We start from the raw sequence: 22,919 nt of genomic DNA, 5'->3' as shown, positions 1-22,919 counted from the left end.
GACGATCCTGCAGTCTGCGCATGCAGGCGCGGGCCAGCTGTTCTGCGCATGCGCAGACTGCAGGATCGTCGGACGAGGGCACGCAGCTACGAGGAGCAGCGTGCCGAAGATGGTGAGTAGGAGGGGAAAAGAGGCTACCGGGGCGTGGAGTAGCCGCTCCATGTAACCTACTCCACACCCCAGTAGCCGCATAATAAAATTTGCATAAAAGTCTAATAAAAGTTGCTAAAAAAGTGCGGGACGTGAGGATTAGCCCTTAAAAGGGCTATCCTCACGTCCCATTGATCCACCTACCACCCGATCTACCTTTATAGGTAGATTTGTGGTGGTAGGTTCCCTTTAAAGAACTGGGAAGTTTTTCTTTCCTTAAATCAATAGCTCTTAGGATGTAGAACAGCTCTGCCTATTAGCTTTGTTACCTACAGTACTGACCAAAGGTTTGGACACACCTTCTCCTTCAAAGAGTTTCCTGCATTTTCATGACTATATAAACTGTAGATTCACACTGAGAGCATCAAAACTATGAATTAACACATGGAGAATTATATACTTATAGGGGTATTCTCATCTGGGCACTCACATTCTGTTTCATTAATCTGCCATATATAAACATTTCTTCAATTAGATGTTATTAAAAAAAGATAGAAGAAGATAATTTCTCATAAATGTAGTGATATCGTCCCTTAGAAAACAGACTGACTCCTTGGGTACGGCCACCTCTGCTGGAGGGATTACACAACGAAACAAAAGGTTTTTGTATATGAAATGTCCATGAGTTACTGCAGGTCCCACAGCCGTCCTGTGGTAATCCAGGTGGTCAGGCAGGATTCAATAGCGCATGTCTGGCCACTGCTACCAAAATGTGAGGTGGTCATATCCAGGGAAGCTCTCTCATTTCTAAAGGACAACATTACTGCATTTATGAGAAATTATCTTCACACAGGAACATTTTTTTAAAATAACATCCAATTGATGAAATGTTTACATAAGGTAAATGAATTCAATTTAATGTAAATGCCCAGATGGGAATATTCCTTTAACAAAAAAAGTGTGAAACAACTGAAATTTGTCTTGTATTCCAGGTTCTTCAAAGTAGACACCTTTTGCTTTGATTACTGCTTTGCACACTCTTGGCATTGACCTGATGAGCTTCAAGAGGTAGTCACCTGAAATGGTCTTCCAACAGTCTTGAAGGAGTTCCCAGAGATGTTTAGCACTTGTTGGCCCTTTTGCCTTCACTCCGCAGTCCAGTTCACCCCAAACCATCTGGTGTAGCACCCCATCACTTTCCTTCTTGGTCAAACAGCCCTTAAACAGCCTGGAGGTGTGTTTGGGGTTGTTGCCCTGTTAAAAAATAAATGATGGTCCAACTAAACGCAAACTGGATGGAATAGCAGCCACTGCAGGATGCTGTGGTAACCATGCTGGTGGAGTATACCTTCAATTTTGAATAAATCCCCAACAACGTCATCAGCAAACACCCCCAAACCCCCCCCCCCCCCCCACCATCACACCTCCTCCTCTATGATTTCCGGTGGGAACTTTTCTGCATCGCAAAGACACAGTGCTTCTCAAATTTGGACTCATCAGACCAAAGCACTGATTTCCACTGGTCTAATGTCCATTCCTTGTGTTCTTTAGCCCAAGCAAGTCTCTTCTGCCTGTTGCCTGTCCTTAGCAGTGGATTCCTAGCAGCGATGTCACCATAAAGGCTGCTGCACACAGTCTCCTCTTACCAGTTGTTGTAGAGATGTGTCTGCTGCTAGACCTCTATGCGGCAGTGACCTGGTCTCTAATCTGAGCTGCTGTTACCCTGCAATTTCTGAGGCTGGTGACTCGGGTGAACTTATCCTCCGCAGTGGAGGTGACTCTTGGTCTTCCTTTCCTGGGGCAGGACTGTGAGACATTTTTTTTGTAACTTCACTTGGGGACACTTTCAAAGTTTTTCCAATTTTTCGTACAGACGGACCTTCATTTCTTAAAGTAATGGTGGCCACTCGTTTTTCTTTACTGCTGCTCCCTGCTCACAGGGAATGGGGTCATGTGACAGAGCCCTCTCTGTGTATGTAGCAGAGCTCAGTGTGTACAGTGCTGTGGATACACATGTCTCCTGCGCAGAATAGTTTAGTACAAGATCTCCCCTATTCACTATCAGTCCTCCATCCCAGTCTGTGATTCTCATGCTGATCCCCTCCCCCAGCCTGTACTCAGCTCTGTGCAGACAAGCTATTAACCCTTAGTGTTCACACAGCATAGGCTATATACTTCATGTAACTGTTTCACTACTAATTTCCACCACAAATTACATGTTCCCTGCTCCTCCATGTGATGGAAGCTGCCAGGCTGTCACCATATACATCCTATATGTGCACTGTACGGTGTTCAGTGGATTCACCTGTAGAAATCTTGCTGGTTTTACTAAATGAGAGAACACAAGGTATCATGGCTTCAGGGCAGGTACAGGAAGAGGTTAGACTTCACTGAGAAAGATTTTTGTCAAAGACTTTCAAAACAGAAAATGCCATATGTATTTTTTTAAAGTGGGAATCACATATGAGAATTTGGTAAAATTATTATAATTTTACAGTTACGCTTTAAAGGGAACCTGTCAGGACAATTTGAGACACTAAACCACCCGCAGTTCCTTATGGATCAGTGGTTTGTGTTCCAAATTGTCTCGGTTTTTTCCTCCATGTGCACAAAAAACAGGAAAAATGTAAATACTTACTGTCCATAAGGACTTGCGGGTGGTTTAGTGTCTCAAATTACCCAGACAGTTTCCCTTTAAGCATTTAAGACACCTTCAACGCATTTTGAATAAGGACTAGTATCAACGTGTTAACGACCTTGCTAAGTTAATTATAACCTGTTATAATAAAGAGACAATCACCTAAGAGGACTATTGCTGTGCTGGATTCATGTCCTTTTCCCTTTACCTTCCACCCCTCCAGAAATTAATACAGTGGGGCGGGAGGGGGTGTCAGGGCTGGTGACTGTTTCTTTGTATTGAATTAAAAAAATATTACATAAAAATAAAAGGTAATTGTTTGTCTTACCTCTTCTACTTCTTGTACGTCTTTCATCTCAAACCACTGCTTCTCAAACAGCGCCATTGATACTTATAGGGTAAATTCATAGTGTCACAATACAACCGCCTTTCCTTACTACATTATTGGCTTCAACAAGTCAATCCCCACCAATAAATGTATAATGGAGGGGGCTCTACCACAACAATAGAGCTACTTACTTACTCCAAGAATTCTGTAAAGGAGATTTTGAAAAGAGCAACATTTACATAAAATGATACGTAAAGGGGTTGTCCGGAAGTTGAAAAACTTGACTGCGTTCTTCCAAAAACAGCTCCTCTCCTGACCATGGTGTGTGCTGATCTTGCAGCTTAGTTGTACAGAGATGAACAAAGCTTAGTTTCAATTGCAGTATATGGTAGGAACAATCAGATCCCCTAGGGTTAAAGTATCCCAGAGGCTCTGCTAATAAAAGTAAATGTAAAAAATGTAAAAAAAATAATGCGCTAGAACTGATTTAAAAATAAACTAAAATATCACACAAACATTATAGGTATCAACACATCTCAAAATTCCTGATCTATCGAAATATTAAAGCGTTTTTGCCGGCGGTGAACCCAGTAACGTAAAATAGTGCCCAATTGATCAAATCATCACTTTTTTTGCTATGTTGCAACTTATACATATTGAAACACAAAAGTGATCAAAAGATTGTACAATCCAAAAAATGGTAGAAATGAAAACGTCATCTCGTCCTGCAAAGAATGACACCACACACTGGTCAGTTCACCCAGGTATGAAAAAGTTATTTGCATCAGAATTTTGCAAAATTAAGCAGCTGTAGTTTTTTTTTTTTTTTATTAATCTATTAAAATCTAATAAAGCCTATTTAATTTTGGTATTCCATTGATAGTACCAACCCAGAGAATAAACGGAATGTGCATTAGAGTTCACAATGAAAACCTTAAAAATAACGCCCACAAGAATCTAACACAAATGCCTTTTTTTTTGTGAATTTCACTTGTAGGCAGCAAGGGGTTACTTACATGTTTTTTTTGGTTTATATAATTAGCAGACTAATGACCAAACACATTGAAAAATGAAATCATCCAAGTTCCACATAAACAGGATCTGAATGTATAAATTAACATTTATTTTAAATCCATAAATTGAACAAAAGACAATTATAAGTTTGTATAAAAATACATTATTAAAACAAACATGTTTTTATCTATGTTCTGATAAATTAATAATTGGGGCATGTGTACAGAAAATATACAAAAACAAACAGAAAATGTTGAAAATATTTATAAAAACCGGCCAGATGATTTCAGCTTACAGCAGGATATGGCCAGGGGAGAGAAGCTGAACTCTTCTGTATAGAGATTTATAGGATTCCAAGCAGGATTTCTGGGTAAAGAACAGATTAAACCTTGAGGGGTCTCCCAGGAGAGATATCCGGTGCACGGAGAGGGTAATCCGGACTATCACGGTTTTACCCGGAGAGCTGCCTACACTTTACATCATATACTTTTACTTCATATTCCATACAAAAGATAAATCCAAATTTAAACAGATTGTGTACCTGTCTAAATTTGTATTTATCTTTTGTATGAAATATGAATAAGAATATAAGCAAGAAAAGTAAATTAAGCGTCAGCGTCGGTGTAAGCCGATGTATGTGCGGATGTATGTGCTCTGCCGCTCCATTCATTGACTATGTGGGTGCTGGCAGTGCTATCTATTCCATACAATAGATTGGAGCAGGGTGCATACACGGCCTGCCCCTGCACCCACTAGTGAGAAAGGGATCCTCATTCTCTGGATCTCAGTGGTCCTGTTCTCCTGTTAGGTGGGCATCACAGCAATTGGATCCACACGGTATAACTGAATCCTAAATTCAGGATAACCCCTTTAACAGGTCATTTGACAAACAACTTTCAAAGGTCTTATATTGCAAAATGCTGTATCCATCACAATATCCTGTTACTTGGATATTGCTGGTGGTGGATTGTGGTACTAAATCCTCACAACAGGTTTCCTTTAAAAGGGAATCTTATGAAATTATAGAATAATGACATATAATAAGACATATTTACACGGATGCACCTAAACACATGCAAGCGGCTTCAAATTCCCCTACAGTAAGGTAGGTAGTAGAATTCTTAAATATTTACATTAGAAATATCTGATTTATTAAAAAAAAAATATATATATATATCATAAAACACAGATATTACAATAATATATATTCAGGGGGCTGGGACTTTTGGAAGCAATGCAAAAAAGTTTTTGTACATCTTTGGGTTTTCTCCACAAGAAATAATCCTGAAATGTCAACTAGTCAGTTGCACCCAGGTGGGTGTCTAGTTAGAAGGTCCTACAATGGAGAACAAGTAGCTCTGGTTTCCCCTTGCATGGGAATGCTAAACCTCATTTGTCTTGAGATCAAAGATAAGAAGAGGAAGTTAAGGAAAAACTACATCAGGCAGTGACATTACTAGGTACATAAGAGCACAACATGTGCAGGACTTCTAGTGGGATGGTCCTCAATATGCACAGAAATATTAAATACATCTGTTTCTCAGAACACTGCCCCCATCCAGGTTGCTGTAAGAGGTAGTTTATGGGAAAGCTTTCCCTGTTATGTTCTCAGTACATGAGCTCACAAGCCTTTCTGTTGTCATACAGCTTCTTCCGTCAACACTTATAACATTTTCCCCTTGTAAAAGATTGTAAAAGTGACTCATCAGCAACATCCTGTGGATGTTTTAAGAAACTGCATTTCTATCTACTACACTAGTGGCTCTTCAGTTCTTGTAATACCACAATTCCCCCGAATGCTGTGACATCTGGAGAACAATGGGGGGCATTTATTGTGCACCTTGCCCCTCCGATACATCAGAAGGCTCCGGTCTACTGAGATATCCGGTGGCCACTTGTAGTGCGTACAATTCTATTCCAGGCCATGCTCGGCGTAGAATTCTGCTATTACCAGCGACCATTCATTACCCCCTCCACCCCCCGGGGGAGGAAATAATCGCAATTCCTGGTGGTTTGCAAGTAATTGCAATTATTTCATGGCCTGTACATGAAAACTGACCTAAAAGCCTTGATAAATCTCCCCTAATGACTGCATGCGGCTGGTAGTAGTAGTTCTGCAACAACTGGAGAGCCATGACAGGGGCAGGAGACAATATCCTGTCATCTCATGTTGGTGAAGTGCTGTACTGTCCGCTGACTTTCTTGTTTTAACTCTTCGATGTGAGAGTCCAGCCGCTGAATAAGATCCTGTGACCGGAGCTCTTCCTCCTGAAGAAATCTCGACGCTATGTTGTTTGGAGGGGTGGAAGGTGGCAAGGGGAGCTGCAAAAGAGGTACATGGAAGAATTAGGCAATGGATATAGACCTACATCAAATTAATTGGAGATGTACTATCAGTATAGGAAGAGGAAATCTGCAGGCGTGGAAAGAGTTTTGGGGACTTCTATTAAAGGCGTATCCTCCGGACAGACTGGTGGGGCTGTGAATCGCTCCTGTGTTCCTTTACCGCAGCATTTAAGCGAGTGTTGCAGGCTGTGTGGGGATTACCAGGGACAGTCAAAAAAATTAAAAGAGCAAAATAGACACTTTTGTCACTATTGTTCTAGCTCAGAGGACAATGTTATAAAGAAACTATGGGAAGTATCAGTATAGGATTCATCTCCTCACCTGTGACTCTTGGTGGGAATCTTCAGTATTCCCATGAATAACCTTGCAGAGCTCAGAGGACACAGACTCCAGAGAACTCGTCCTACTTAAGCCTTGCAGGACACCGGCAGCTTCCTGTGTAGAGTGTCGGGTTTGCCGAAGTTCCTCATATTGCTGGGAAACTTCATTTAGACGTTCATTCAGCTTCTTCAGTTCCTCCTCATGTCTGCCTAACAGCTCTTGTGTCCTCCTACAGAACAACAAAGAATGCTGAGTGTCAGTCCTCAAGGTACACCCAAAAAAATCTGGGTCAAAATGCACCTTATTGATTTCAATGGGAAACAGTCAGGCATCATGACTAACAATCCATGCAGTATCCACTAAAAATGTGAGACTTGAAAACTCCATTGGGAAACTAGCGTGAACTCTGCATCAAACATTCCCATTTGAACTCACCTTATGGAGCCCTGCACAAAATCATAGAATTATCTGTGTGCTATCCCCTGGCTCATCGGGGCTCATAAGGATTGTGAGCCCACTACCAAAGCCTCAAATTCGGAGCAGAGAGTACCTGACACGCTAATCACACATGCCGGCACGCGATTACACACATTCAGGTGCAGGTAGCCAAAGGTTGTGTTCACATGTAGTTTCTGGCAAAGATTTTAAAGTGTTTTGCACTTAAAACTCTCCCATTAACATCAGTGGGAACACATGTCATCTCTTCATACCTGGACCTCAAGCAGTGAAGAAGTAACCTGTCAAGCATTGGTCAGGATTCCATAAGGATTCTGTACCACTTTATAAATAATAACAATGGATATCAATAACATGTTTAAAATTATTGGGTTTTCATAATATATCTTTATTAGAGAACATTACACGTGTATTACTGTATATAATCTATACAATAGAGGTGGTTGTCTTATGGTATAAGTGTATGAGACATTACTATAATGAACAAAAATAAAAATGCATTGCAAATGCAATAGCAATTACAGGGCATGCTGTAATTGTCAAAAACTACGTTCACAAGTTTTTGATACTGGGCATTACATGGGAGTTGTAGAAATAAAGATGTAAGATGAAATGTTGCAGCTTCTTTACCTCTCCACCGCACTCTGGATATCAGACTGTCTACTGTGCAGGACAAGCTCCAGATTTCTCCTGGCCTGTGACAGTTCTTTCTGCAGCCTCTCATTTTCACACTCCAGATTATCTAATGCCTGACAATGACAGAGACATATGGTAAAAATACAGAACATATCTGAACTATAAAAAGGTCTATTCTATTCTTGATTTCTTCCATTATTCAGTGAGATAGGGTAACCCAGTTATACCAGTGCCTACACATACACATTTGGACAAAACTGTTGGTGCACCTCGTTTAATGAAAACATACCCTACAATGGTCACAGATGTAACTTGAATCTGACAAAAGTAAAAATAAATTATGTTTTTTAAAAGAAGAACAAATGAAAGGCAAACATTGCTTTTCAACCATGCTTTAGCACAGTGATTTTCAACCTTTTTTGAGCCGCGGCACACTTTTTATACTTAGAAAATCCTGGGGCACACCACCAACCAAAATAGCACAAAATGACACTAAAACAGTCATAAAAGGCTTCCCTTTACTAATAAAAAACAACTAGCGCCCTCCCTTTACTAATAAAAACCTCTTGCGGCCTCCCTTTACTAATAAAAACCTCTAGCGGCCTCCCTTTACTAATAAAAACCTCTAGCGGCCTCCCTTTACTAATAAAAACCTCTAGCGGCCTCCCTTTACTAATAAAAACCTCTAGCGGCCTCCCTTTACTAATAAAAACCTCTAGCGGCCTCCCTTTACTAATTAAAAGCCCCTAGCGGCATCCCTTTACTAATCAAGAACCCCTAGCGGCCTCCCTTTACTAATCAAGAGCCCCTAGCGGCCTCCCTTTACTAATCAAGAGCCTCTAGCGGCCTCCCTTTACTAATCAAGAGCACCTAGCGGCCTCCCTTTACTAATCAAGAGCCCCTAGCGGCCTCCCTTTACTAATCAAGAGCCTCTAGCGGCCTCCCTTTACTAATCAAGAGCACCTAGCGGCCTCCCTTTACTAATCAAGAGCCCCTAGCGGCCTCCCTTTACTAATTAAAAGACCCTAGCGGCCTCCCTTTACTAATCAAGAGCCCCTAGCGGCCTCCCTTTACTAATCAAGAGCACCTAGCGGCCTCCCTTTACTAATCAAGAGCCCCTAGCGGCCTCCCTTTACTAATTAAAAGACCCTAGCGGCCTCCCTTTACTAATTAAAAGACCCTAGCGGCCTCCCTTTACTAATTAAAAGACCCTAGCGGCCTCCCTTTACTAATCAAGAGCCCCTAGCGGCCTCCCTTTACTAATTAAAAGACCCTAGCGGCCTCCCTTTACTAGTCAAGAGCCCCTAGCGGCCTCCCTTTACTAAATAAAAAGCCCCAGAGGCCCCCCTTTACTAATTAAAAGGCCCTAGAGGCCCCCCTTAACTAATACAAAAGCCCCAGCCAGTATATACACTCATGCAGCATGCATATACAGATTTATATATACACCCTTCTAAAAATATAAAAAGTACATACATTTGCTGGCAGTGTGCTGGCAACGTTGGGCCACAGATGAGAAAGACTTGGCGGCTGCGGGTGGGATGGGCGGGCCTAACGTCCGTGGCCGGAACGGGTGCTGCGCGCCACAGATGAAAAGTGGCCGGCGGCTATAGGTGGAAAAGCGGAGTGGCCGGCGGCCTATGGGATTAGCGCGCCGACCTGCTGCGAATGAGAAGGACGGGCAGCAGCCCGGGATGGAGGGGGCGGCGGCTGCAGATGTATAGCATACCAGGCCGCAGAGGGAACGAGCGCGCAAGGCAGGAACAGGTGGGCCGGGCCGCGGAACGGAGGGGCCGGGCAGCCGCTGATGTGAAGGGCGGGCCCAGCCGAAGATCACATGGGTGGGCGGCTGCACATGTAAAGGGCGGGCCTGGCCACAGATGACATGGGGAGGCCGGGCTGTCGCGGATGAAGAAGGCAGGTCTGGCGCGGCGCCCCCGGATTAGATGGGCGGGCGGCCATTCAGGCCCCCTGTTGTTACGCCTCTGGGAGCCGGCTAGGAGAGGTATGATGGGGGGGGGGGGGAGGCTCTCCTCCTGCAGTCACAGGCAGCCAGGACGTGTCAGCACATTGTACAGTGACACGTCCTAGCTGAAAATGCCGCCCTTCACAACCAGCAGGAGGCGTGCACAGGGGCTCCCCGCAGCACACTCAACCATGTGTCGCGGCACACAGGTTGAAAATCACTGCTTTAGCAGAATGTTTCCCAAAACACACAGCCAAAAACACCCAAGAATTGCAAAGAGGAAAACACTGGACTATTCTGAAGTAGCTTCTATAAGTTCTGACCTAAATAATAATAATAATAATAATAATACTTTATTATCCCAAGCGGGAACTTAAAGTGTCACCTCTGCAATACATCAAATTGACAGAACATCACATATATGAAAAGAACACATATACAATAAAACAGAGTAAAAACACCAATACACATAAGTAAATTTCACCCGATATTCAATAAATAGTTACTTAAATAAATTATAAAAGTAATAAAATAGAACCCATTTTTCCAATAGTCTTATTTTCTAAAACATTCCTATTTTCCCCCCAATTGCGGCATTTGACAGCACGAGAGCGGCCGGTATAAACGTCTTTTTAAATCTCTCCGACCTGCACCGCAAGAGAATAAAACGGGAGCTAAAACCACTAATCTGTGCCTGCAGCACGCCATACATTGGATGATCACTGTTATTTCTAATTTTTTCCAATTTCCTTATTATCCTGCATTGTACAAGTTTCTCCCATCTATCAAATTGCAGACCTATTATCGAGGAGGCTTTCTTAATTATTTTATCCATCTTTTGACAGTTCCTACTAGAAATACTGTTGCCCCAGGCCACTAGGGCAAATGCAAATGCACTCACCATAACCGTATTATAAAAACCGACCAACATAGTCCTCGGGATGTCAAATGCCCTTAGTCTACGTAAAAAGAATAGATTACTATTAGCATGTCTGGAGACCTTTTCTATATGCTCATGCCAGCTTAATTTATTGTCAATGATCACGCCCAGATATTTATAGCTACCAACCTGCTCCACTTCAGTCCCTGCTATATTAAGTGGTTTTGGCATAACGCACTTTTTTCTTGAAAAATCTATAACCAATTCTTTCGTCTTGTTTACGTTTAATACGAGACCATTTGAGCTGCACCATTCGGTAAACGAATTCACTGACTCTCGGTATTCACCGTCATCCCCCTCTGTGATACAGCCCACCATTACCGAATCATCCGAGTATTTCTGAAGAAAACAGGACGAATCATTTTTCCTAAAGTCCGAAGTGTATAAAATAAACAAAAAAGGAGCTAAGACAGTACCCTGAGGGGCCCCCGTACTGCACACCACCTCATCAGACCATATGTCACCCAACCTAACCCTCTGTGGTCTGCAGCGCAGATAAGTCATCAGCCATTTGATCATGGTTGGTTCTATCTGCATAACCTGCAGCTTCGACTCTAGCAATGCTGGAATAATCGTGTTAAATGCGCTGCTGAAGTCAAAAAAAGTCAAGCGTACCTCTGTTTTGGGGGATTCAAGATGAGCACATGCTCTATGTAACAGGTTGACTAATGCATCATCTACCCCCAGCCCACAACGATATGCAAATTGTAGTGGGTCTACGAAATCCTTCACTACACTAGATAAGTACCGCATAACCAGTCTTTCTAAGATTTTCATGACCACCGGGGTCAGCGCTATTGGTCTGTAATCGTTTAACGTTTTCGGTCGAGGGACTTTATTCACAGGAACTATGACCGAAGTTTTCCATAAGGTCGGCACTATTCCACATTGTAGGCTCATATTAAATAAATGTGTAAAAACCTCACCTAGCTCTCTACAGCACGTTTTCAGGACCCTGTTGTCCAACATATCTGGGCCTCCAGCTTTACTAGATTTTATCCGTCCTAATTCTAGTACCACATCCTCGACTTTAATCGGTGGCATCATCTCCCGTTTTCCTCCCTCGCAGTGTTCCCCCTTTAGATTTACATCATCCCATACAATACTTCCCGACACTATGGAATTACTCATATCATCAAAACGATTAAAAAAATTATTCAATTCATTGGCCTTCTCTATATCCCCCACTGCCCCTTCAGGTATACCGGTGATTAGTTTTAAACCCTTCCAGACCGCCTTTGTATTCTGCTCAGACAGCTTATTTTCTAGTCAATTTTTATATGCAGCTTTGCACTCTCGGATTTTATTTTTCACATCCTTCAATAGGCTTCTATAGGAGTCCTCATCCCCAGTCAAGAAAGCCCGCCTCTTCAACCCCAACAATTTCTTAAGTTCTCCGGTCATCCAAGGTTTATTATTTGCAAATATTTTGACCCTTTTTTCTGGCACTATACTGTCTACGCAAAACCTGATATAGTCAGTGACCAAGTTAACACCCAGGTTTACATCACCCTGAGCTTCACCACATAACAGCTCCCAATCCGTAGTTGCAAAACAACATTGCAGTTCCTCTTCCACCGACCCTGACCATTTACGTACCACTATCTCCTTGGGAGGGAGTCTTTTTAGGACCGGGCGATATCGCGGTTTAAGAAAAATCAAATTATGGTCAGAATTTCCCAAGGGCGGGAGTGTCACAGATTTGTAAGCATCAGTAGTGTTAGCATAGAATAAATCAAGTATATGTTCTCCTCTAGTCGGCCTAGTCACATACTGTGTTAGATTTGACCATATACCCGCTTTCCTGACATGGTTGAAGTCCCCAGTTATGATTAGTAAAGCATCACTATATCTGCCTTGTAGTTCACCAACCACATCCTGAATTACTGCGAGTGCCGTATCATAATTGGCATAACCATATTCAGCATAAACCATATTCAGCATCTTTGGAAGGAGACGAAACATGCCGTCTGGAAAAGGAACCTTCACACCCCAGACAACTGGGGTATTTTGCTCACGAAGAGTGGTCCACAATTCCTGTTGGGAGGTGCAGAAGTCTCATTGAGAGTGCAGCGATTGCCTCAAAAGGTTGTGCAACAAGATATTAAAGGAACCATCATTTTTGTCCAGGCCAAGCAATGCCTTTCATTTGTTCATTTTCATAAAAATTTAATTTATTTATACTTTAGTCAGATTCATGTTATTTCTGCGACGATTGTGGTTATTTGTTTTTTGATAAAATGAGGGCGACCAATAATTTCTTTTCCATGTGTGTAAATATGTACTAGTGGCAAACCTTTTAGAGATCGAGGGCCCAAAATGAGACCCAAAACACAGTAGCTTTTCCCAAAAAGCCAACACGGCAATTTAGGCAGCAACAAACCTATTTCTAAGTTTTTGAGCTCCAATCCGACCCTGTCCACACCTTCTCACTCTTCGGACAGGACCAGGCAGCACAGGATGGGTCACGTTAAAGGGGTTTTCCCATCTGGGCATTTATATTTAATTAAATTCATTTGCCATATGTAAACATTTCTTCAATTGGATGTTATTAAAAAAAATGTTCCCGTGTGAAGATAATTTCTCGTAAATGTAGTGATATGGTCCCTTAGAAACCAGATGGCTTCCTCGGATACGACCACCTCACACTCTGGCAGCTGTGGCCAGACATGCACTATTGAGTCCTGCCTGACCGCCTGGATTCAGCAATCATTACCACAGGACGGCTGTAGGACCTGCAGTAACTACCGGACATTTTATATACAAAAACCTTTTGTTTCTTTGTGCACTCAATCCATCAGAGGTGGCCGTATCTGAGGAAGCCATCTCGTTTCTAAGGGACAACAAGGCAACATTTATGAGAAATTATCTTCACACAGGAACATTTTTTTTAGTAACATCCAATTGAAGAAATGTTTACATCTGGCAGATTAATGAAACTGAATGTGAGTGCCCAGACGAGAATACCCCTTTAAAATAGCAGGGCACTATTTGGACTGTCTGAGACTGCAGAGAGACAGGCCACGTTCCAACAGAGAGGTCTCTGAGTGCCATAGGTTCACCACCGCTGTACTAGTGTCTTGTCTTCTTACCAGCTGCACATCAGGTTCTTGTTTCTCCAAAATTTGAGTCAGTTTTTGATTTTCCTCTTGTAAGGATCTCAGGGCTGCCAGTGAAACCTTAGCAAAAGAATAATGCGCTTTACTTTAGCATGAAACAACATGTCAAAGAGATGAGGATTTATTATTATTACAATGGGAAAGACAATAATTTAGTAACAGACATGTAAGGGCATCTGATGGGTCCTCCTAAAGCCAGTAGTCTTTCATTAGCAAGTTTGGTCCAACAAACTCGTTTCGTGCACTTGGGGGATTTACCCCAGATCAAACCCGAAAACACTGAACTGAATGGAAATGCTGGTATCAGTTCAGTTGCTCTACGTTTGGTCCAGTAAATCCCTCAAGCACTGCTTCACCAAAATCCCTCATGAGCAATGGACTTAACACAAAAATATAAGCAATCATAGTTACAGATGAATACAAAGAAAAAACAAAGCACTAACAAACCCGGAATGTTTCATGTTAAACTCCATAGTTCTAGCACTTACTTTATGCTCTGCCGCTTCTCTCTCTGCTCTCTCTCGCTCAGCCTGGACCTTGCGCTCCCAGTCTTTGGCATTACAGCTAGAGGAAGCCATGCCAATGTCTTTCTGGTGCAGCTCCTGTGTCAGCTGAGAAACCTCCTTCTTCATCCCATCTAGGACACTGCTGTAGGAAAGTTCAGCCTGGGTAAGCTGGCTCTTTAACTGCGGAAAGATTAAAATGCAAAGTGTAATAAAAGCTAAAAGGAAAAAGTGATTGCAAAATACATTTTTTTCTGTCCCAAACTAAGCTATAATTAAAAGGGTAATTCTGGGTTACAGAACGTTCGAATCATGGACTGAGCTGCAACACCAAGCATGGCCACTATACAAGCTACGTTGTGGTCTCTTCATTTTACAGCATCCTGAAGCATTTGAGATAATAATATATAATAATAGACATTCGATTAGAGATACGAAGAATTATCTGATATGTATATCAGCTTCCCAGCTTTTCATATCCTATAGCAGTTGTCAGGAAAGGCTAAAGCGTAATGCCAAAGTTCTAATGATTTTACCAAAATCATGCAAATATGCACCTTTTCTTTCCAAAGTTATGGTTCTGTTCTGAAAGTGAATCTCTCTCACAAGTGGTGAAGTGGGAGGAGACTAACCTCTTCCTATACCTGCCCTGAAGTGGAGTCCAATTCACTCTGCCCGCAGATCTCATTACACCTTGTGTTCTCTCATTTAGTAAATTAGCAGTAAAACCTTTAATATACCTACAGGTAAATAAACTGAACACTACTAGCCTGGCACATGTAATAAGTGGTAGAAAATCAGTAGTAAAGCAGTTACATGAAGTGTATAGCCTGTGCTGTGCGAGAATTAAGAGTTAATAGCTTCCCTGCACAAAATCTGGAGTACAAGGTGGGGGAGGGGTCCAGCATGAGGTGCAGAGGGATAGACAAAGTTCTGTTGAATCACAGCCTGGGATGGAGGGACTGATAGGGAACATGAGAGATTTAGTACATTAACTATTCAGTGTAGGAGACATCTGTATCCACAGTCCTGAACACATCCAGCCCTGCTGCATACACAGTGAGAGCCCTGTCCCATGACCTCCCCCTTTTCTCCTCAGTAAGAAGGGAACTGCAGCCACCCCCCACCTGTACATCTGTAGATTTTGTAAATTTGTTTACAGGACAGATTCACAGGGCTTGTCAGCACGGACAGGGAAAGTAGCTACTTCAGGACTGAGCTAAACTGAGGAGGATAGCAGAATTATAATATGCTGCATTTCATGAGTGTATTCACATTAATGGACATCTACCAGTAGTTTAGACCATACAAAACTACAGGCGGTGTATATCTGTATAATAATACCTTTATGTGTGTGGTTAGTAGCAACAGGATTGTGAAAAATGCATTTATATTCCATGATTATAGCTGAATTATGCAATGTCCTCACACTGCTGTGCTCTTAGGTCTGTTCATTGGACCGCTCCCCTGTTCTCACCTCTTCCTTGAGTAAAGTTGTAAAAGGCTTTTGGTTAAATTCTATCGCAGTCACACAGATCAGAAGGGAGGGAACTGTGGAGCTATCCAATACACAGAGCACAACAGTGTGAGGACATGTGAAGAAGCTACAATCCTGGAATATAAATCCTGGGATTTGTTCAATTAGAAGAATAACCTTGAAAAGTCAACATATTGCCTCAATGTGTAAAACTTATCATAATATCCTTTCTAGAAGAAGAGTCAACGTAAAAAAAAAAATATGACTTACTCTTTTAATCTCAGTCCAGCATTTCTTATGCTCCTCCTCTATTAGATGTCGGGATTCAGCCATGACCTTCAGTTCTTGCGTCAACTGTTGACCCTGGAGCGTCAGTGACTGGACATGGTCCTCCAAGCGGGTCACTTCCTCCTGCAGCCTCTGCTCATTCAGACGACTAATGGAGAGCTGAGAGCGCAGCACTTCCATCTGGGTGTGTCCATCTGAGAGTCTTGTCTGCTTTAGTCTTTCTTCTAGTGACCTGCAATCAGTATAGAAGAAATATATTAAAGGGGTTTTCCCATCTAGACCTTTTATGATGTATCCACAGGATAAGTGAACCCTCATTCGTGAGATAGGTGCAGATCCCAGAGGTCCTGCTTGTGGGGACCCTCGGGTTTGTATGCATATAGATAGCCTAGCGGCAATAAATCACCGTTTAATATTTTGATGTGCAGGCCAGATCTTTTCCCCTGTATTTAAAAGATAATTCCAGGTTATGTAATAAATAGTCTAGAAATGGAAACCTCTTTTAAGTAAATCTACTAACAAAATACATCATGATAAATCAGGGGAACTTACTCCAGATCCAAGCACCAGCACAAAAGTGCTCTGGTGGTGTTACCAGATCCCTTCTGTTCTATTTACAGGTCTTCCCCTCAGCACTTCATCAGCCCTCCCCCAGTGCTCCTGCACAGTGTAACAGCATAGAGAGGCTCCGGTAACAACCCCAGAGCGCGTCTAGCTTATTAGCGGCTTTTTAAAGAAAATGATTTTAGAAATAATGCGACCATGTATAACACATATAAGAAGATCACCACAGTCACGGTGCCTGGATCTATGAGCAAGTGTCCCTGGTTTATTACGATGGATTTTTGATGGTAGATTTCCTGTGTTTTGTTTAGGGAGTCACCGTGGTGAAAATGAAAACTTACATAATGTTTCATAAAATGCTGGTTTTCTAATCATCAGTTCTGATCACACTTGTCTATGATACAACACTAGGGGGCTAAATAGCAGTGAAAGCCATTCTAGCAGTATAGTGGTAATGTACAGGGTGCTTACCTACACAAACATTTTCCTAAAGTATTTCCCTATTGTACAGAATAAGTCTATACATTTATGATCCCAATCGCAGCTTCCACCAGGAGTGTAGATGCTTTCTGGATTCTTTTATACATTGCATTTAGTAATAATTAGAGATGAGTGAGTATACTCGTTCAAGCTTGATGCTTGTTCGAGTATTAGCGTATTCGAAACGGCTAGTTGCTCGGACGAGTATTTCCCTTGCTCGAGATCGAGCATTTACTTAAGAAAACACAGTGAACAACAGTGAAGAATAGAATGAAAACAGTGAACACAGTAAACACAGGATCATTTAAAGAGAACCTACCACCACGATTCTACCTATAAAGGTAGATCGGGTGGTAGGTGGATGTAAGGGACGAGAGGATAGCTCTTTTTAGAGCACCCTCGTCCGACAAGCCGGCTACTGCGCAGAACGCCATCATGACGGACGAGGGCGCGCAGCTACGAGGAGCTGCGCGCCGCACGCAACAGGGTAGGAGGAGTAATGTGGCTACTGGGGCGTGGAGTAGCCGCGCTGTGTAGCCTCGTGCCCGGCTACTCCACGCCCCAATAGCCGAATAACGAAATTTACATATTAGCTCAATAAAGTGTACCAAAAGTTAGCGGGGACGTGAGGATTAGCTCTAAAAAGAGCTATCCTCACGTCCCTTACATCCACCTACCACCCAAACTACCTTTATAGGTAGAATCGTGGTGGTAGGTTCCCTTTAAGTGAACACATTGAAAAAACATTGAAGAATACATTGCAGATGTTTCCATACATCTGCTAACTTATCGGAAGACATGCGTGCCGAATGGTGTTCTTCACAATAGTATGTGAAGAACAATGGGGCAGATTTATCAAGCAGTCTGAAAGTCAGAATATTTCCAATTGCCCATGGCAACCAATCACAGCTCCCCTTTAAAATATTCATGAGCACTGGTGAAATCAAAGCCGAGCTGTGATTGGTTGCCATGGGCAACTGGAAATATTCTGACTTTCAGACTGCTTGATAAATCTGCCCCAATATGTGTGAAGAAATATCTGCAATGTATCCTTCACACATATTGTTCTTCACATACTATTGTGAAGAACATCGTTCTGCACTCGTGTCTTCGGATAAGTTAGCAGATGTACGGAACATCTGCAATGTGTTCTTTCAGTGAAAAATTCTCGAGTCTCCCATTGACTTCAATGGAGTTCGTTATTCGAGACGAGCACTCGAGCATCGGGAAAAGTTTGTCTCGAATAACGAGTACTCAAGCATTTTAGTGCTCGCTCATCTCTAGTAATGATGCATTCTCTTTATATATACAAAACTAGGGAATAGGTTTTAAATCCATGACACCTCTTTTATGAGAAGACTGAGTATACCTTTAGTGTGCAATCACATTTTTTTCAGATGCAGTTTTTCAAGCCAAAAGCAGGTGTGGATCATAATGGGTGAGAACATATAATTGGGAGATACTGCTCCTCTTCTTTTTTTCACTCCACTCCTGGAAAAACTGCATCTGAAAAAAATTGACCGTGTGGACACACACTTAGGCACATCTGTGACCATTTAAGACGAAAGCTGGAGCCATGAACTAGGCAAAAACGGACAACCACAAAAGACAACTGTACAACAATGTGGCGGGCGCTGCGTTGCTGTGCAATTTTCACCTGATGCTGTTCTCTCTGTCCCTCAGCTGATCACTCACTCTCAGCACTTCTCTATGAAGCTCATCTTTCTGAGCTTTCGACCCTTCCAGGAAGTCCGTGTGAGCCTGTATGGTCGCCCTCAGCTCTGCCTTCTCCTCCTGCAGGACCTATTGAGGGAAAGGAGATAATGACATTAGTGGAACTGCAGTAACCCATCACAGCCACTATACAGAATACAGAGCTGTGCAGCTGAGCATTGGTAGTGAGGGGTGGGGGGAGAGATGCAAGGCCCTGACTGATCCAGTCTTATAAACTGATTAAATGGCTATTCCCACTCGAAACATGTATACCATAAATACCATATGATGGTGTGATTACACCTTTAGTTGCTAACAGTAACATAAAAAGAAAGGTTGCCACAAACTGGAAGGATGTTCTCTATTGAAATAATAATTGGTTTAAAAGGAACCTGTATGGGCTATTTGGGAAACCAAACCACCAACAGGTTCTTATGGACCGGTGGTTTAGTGTCCAAAATCACTATGTAAAAAAAATAAGAAAAAATCCCCTTACTTGTTCCAATTAGTGCGTTGCTGCAAGTGAAGCTGGTGTAGGAAACCCTGGCTTTGCTGCACAAGAACAGTAGGTGTGGCGCATGCACAAGAAGCCGGGACATTATCCCAGCTTCACTTGCCGCTTCATTAGATCTTTAGATGTGAGTTGGGTGTGTCTCATTGGACTCACATATAATAAGTATTAAAGTGTTTTTTTTTTAATGGTTTGTTTGCATTTTTCTCCATGTACCGCTGTCATACAGGTTGATTTGGGACCCTAAACCCAGTTGGTAGATGGTTTAAGGTCTCAAATCAATAGAAAATACCAGCATTTATTTTTACAGAACACAAATCCCACCTTAATTGCCTGCCGCGCTTGCTCCAGTTCACGCTCTGCCCTCTCTCGTCCTGACGTAGATGACTCCAGCTGTAATTTTAGACTCTCAAGTTCTTCTTCTTTGGCACCAAGACTGTCATTAGCACGTAGCAGCCTGCCACTGAGGTGCTGGAGCTCAGAGCGGCCGGCCAGGCTGGTTTGTTCCAACATATGTTTTCGGTTCTGAGACTCTTCCTGATGGGTAACAAAGATAATTTTACAGAATTTTACAAATTAACATAATACAGTCACCAGCAAAAAAAATATCAGTCCTTTAAAATATGAATTCCATCCACTATACTATGTATATAATGTAAATAACTGAATAGCAGTCAGTGATCATTATTACAGTCCCCTCTGTGAACCGAATAGAAGCACAATGCTCCATCCACTTCTATGGGACTGAACCACAAAAGTGAGTGGAGTGGTGGTCATGCATGCAATCTCGTCCACCTGGAAATTTGTGTTAACCTTCCCCTACCTATCAGGTAGATAAAGGATTATTGTTTATAGCTTTATATTGCTCCCCTTAAAGGGAACCTGTCACCAGGAGACCCATTTTTAGCACTCCCCCAGTCCCCACAGAGCATAGTACATGCACTGCCAAAGTGTTTTTGTAATAAAAATAGGTTTTACAGAAAAAAAGATGTTATATTGTACCTTTCATTAGCATCTGCTGTGTGACTAGGCAGTTGCCAATTGGGAGGGACTGGAAAGGAGCAGTTCCCCACCACCCTTGGGAACCATGTGACCTTTTCAAATATATGAATAACTCCCCACACTCGGGATTGGCTGTAGAGGAGCAGGGGGCGTCGCTAAGCCCAGTGATGGGTGTTTTCATATATTTGAAAAGGTCACATGTTTCCCAAGGGTGGGGGGGGGGGTGACTGCTCCTTTCCAGCCCCTCCCAATAGGCAACTGCCTAGTCACCCAGCAGATGCTAATGAAAGGTACAATATAACATCTTTTTTTCTGTAAAACCTATTTTTAATACAAAAACACTTTGGCAGTGTATGTACTATGCTCTGTGGGAACTGGGGGAGTGCTAAAAATGGGTCTGCTGGTGACAGGTTCCCTTTAAGGACCCAGTTCATTTTCCCCTTAAAGGGAACCTGTCACCACATTTGCACATATACAGCCAGTGACAGGTTATTATAGAGCCCTAATAACTGACACCCCACACATCCACATAAATCAACTTTATCTTATATTACCTGGAATCAGAGGGGGGGTGTCCTGCTTGACTGGCTCCTTCCATCAAGTCCTCTCTATGCCTTATGCCTCCTTTACTATTCAGCAGTTCATGTCATGTGACCACAAGAAGTCACAGCAGCCTCCATGGACTTCTACTCCTCTCCATCCTCCATGAAGGCTGCTGTGATTTCATGTGATCAGATATATACATATCTGATATATACATACATATACACATACATATCTGATATATATCTGATATATATACAGTTTGCTATTGTTAAGAGGCTGAAGGACCTGAGATGACTTCACTCTGGTCACATGACATGAACTGCTGAATAGTAAGGAGGCATAAGGTATGGAGAAAACTAGATGGGAGGGGCCGGTCAAGCAGGACACGCCCCTTCTGATTCCAAGTAATACAAGATAAAGTTGATTTATGTGGACGTGTGGTGTGTGAGTCAGTCCAAAAAATTGGGAAAACTTTGAAAGTGTCCCCATTAGACCAGTGGAAACCGGTGCTTTGGTCTGATGAGTCCAAATTTGAGATCTTTGGTTCTAACCACTGTGTATTTGTGCGACGCAGAAAAGGTGAACGAATGGGCTCTACATACCCAGTTCCCACCGTGAAGCATGGAGGAGGAGGGGAGATGGTGTGGGGGGGCTTTACTCATGACACTGTTGGGGATTTATTCAAAATAACTGAACCAGCATGGTGACCACAGCATCTTACAGTGGCTGCTATTCCATCAGGTTTGTGTTAAGATGAACCATCATTTATTTTTCAACAGGATAATGACCCCAAACACACCTCCAGGCTGTGTAAGGGCTATTTGACCAAGAAGGAGAGCGATGGGGTGCTACACCAGTGACCTGCCTCCCCATTCACGAAACATGAACCCAATCAAGATGGTTTGGGGTGAGCTGGACGTAGAGTGAAGGCAAAAGGGCCAACAAGTGCTAAACATCTCTGGGAACTCCTTTAAGTCTGATGGAGGGCCATTTCAGGTGACTACCTCTTGAAGCTCATGAAGTGAATGCCAAGATTGTGCAAAGCAGTAATCAAAGCAAAAGGTGGCTACTATGAAGAACCTAGACATATTTTCAGTTGTTTCACACTTTTTATAGTATATAATTCAACATGTGTTAATTCATAGAGAGACAGCAAGCTTTTCTCTAAAGAGAATACAAAGCCAGCCATCCAAAATAATTAAATGCCACCAATTCTCTGTTGTCCATGTGACATGGGAGGAATCTGTCTTATGACCTATAAAAAATTCTGCTCTATTACTGCGAAACACCATTAAATGTTGTCAGGAATATTTATCTCTGCAATAAAAAAAGCGTACATGTACTAAAGGAGAAACAATGAATAACAGTAGTTCGTTATCTTATTTCTCAAGATCTGACAAATTAAGATAATTATAGCCGCAATATGTTAAAGGAACACTCCAGTCGTAGCCAAGTCATTGAATAATACATGGTGCACAGCCCGAAGGGAGGAGCATGACTCATTTCATTGTATTCCTAGAATTTTGCTAGAACTTGGAGTCATGCTCCTCCTTCCATGACCTGCACAAGGTACAATTTAATACATGCTGTAACTGGAGAGTTCCTTTACGATCCTTTACTCTGCTGCCATGTACCTGATATTTTTCAGTTTGTTCAGCCAAAGTCCTACGCTGAGCTTCCAGTGCAGCCACTTGCTGCTGATATAGAAGACGCTGCTTCTCCCAATCCAGAGACTTTTGGCGAAACTCCTGTAGAAAAACATATATTCAGTTTAATAGTAGAGCCAGCTGTAAACAATATGGTCGGTCTGTGAAATCTGATCAACACATTTTCTGTGATTCATGGACCAACCATGGTGCAGAAGATGGGTCTCATGTCAGGCATCATAGCGACATATGATACAAGGAGTCCCTGCACTGCTGCCGTGTCGCTGATCACCATGTAATTTCATGGTGGCTGCTTCATGCTAACCTCATCAGTA

General features: G+C 42.4%; 1 protein-coding gene across 2 annotated transcripts in view; it reads right to left on the bottom strand.

The window, feature by feature from the left end:
• Nucleotides 1–4,156: 4,156 nt before the first annotated feature.
• CEP63 (centrosomal protein 63) overlaps nucleotides 4,157–22,919 on the bottom strand; it is a 76,439-nt gene continuing 57,676 nt past the window's right edge. For both annotated transcript variants that reach the window (XM_072143432.1, XM_072143433.1), the window contains exons 6-14: nucleotides 22,573–22,686; nucleotides 19,715–19,927; nucleotides 18,824–18,969; nucleotides 16,105–16,354; nucleotides 14,343–14,540; nucleotides 13,828–13,914; nucleotides 7,824–7,942; nucleotides 6,738–6,966; nucleotides 4,157–6,392 (exon numbers count right to left, since the gene is read on the bottom strand). In XM_072143432.1, coding sequence (XP_071999533.1) covers nucleotides 6,231–6,392; nucleotides 6,738–6,966; nucleotides 7,824–7,942; nucleotides 13,828–13,914; nucleotides 14,343–14,540; nucleotides 16,105–16,354; nucleotides 18,824–18,969; nucleotides 19,715–19,927; nucleotides 22,573–22,686 — 1,518 coding nt within the window. In that variant the 3' untranslated portion in view covers nucleotides 4,157–6,230. The remainder of the gene's footprint in view (nucleotides 6,393–6,737; nucleotides 6,967–7,823; nucleotides 7,943–13,827; nucleotides 13,915–14,342; nucleotides 14,541–16,104; nucleotides 16,355–18,823; nucleotides 18,970–19,714; nucleotides 19,928–22,572; nucleotides 22,687–22,919) is intronic.

The sequence above is a fragment of the Engystomops pustulosus genome, chromosome 3 (assembly GCF_040894005.1).
Source record: "Engystomops pustulosus chromosome 3, aEngPut4.maternal, whole genome shotgun sequence".
NCBI lineage: Eukaryota > Metazoa > Chordata > Amphibia > Anura > Leptodactylidae > Engystomops > Engystomops pustulosus.
The sequence above is the reverse complement of the archived record's forward strand: the minus strand, read 5'-3'. Positions and strand labels throughout refer to the sequence as shown.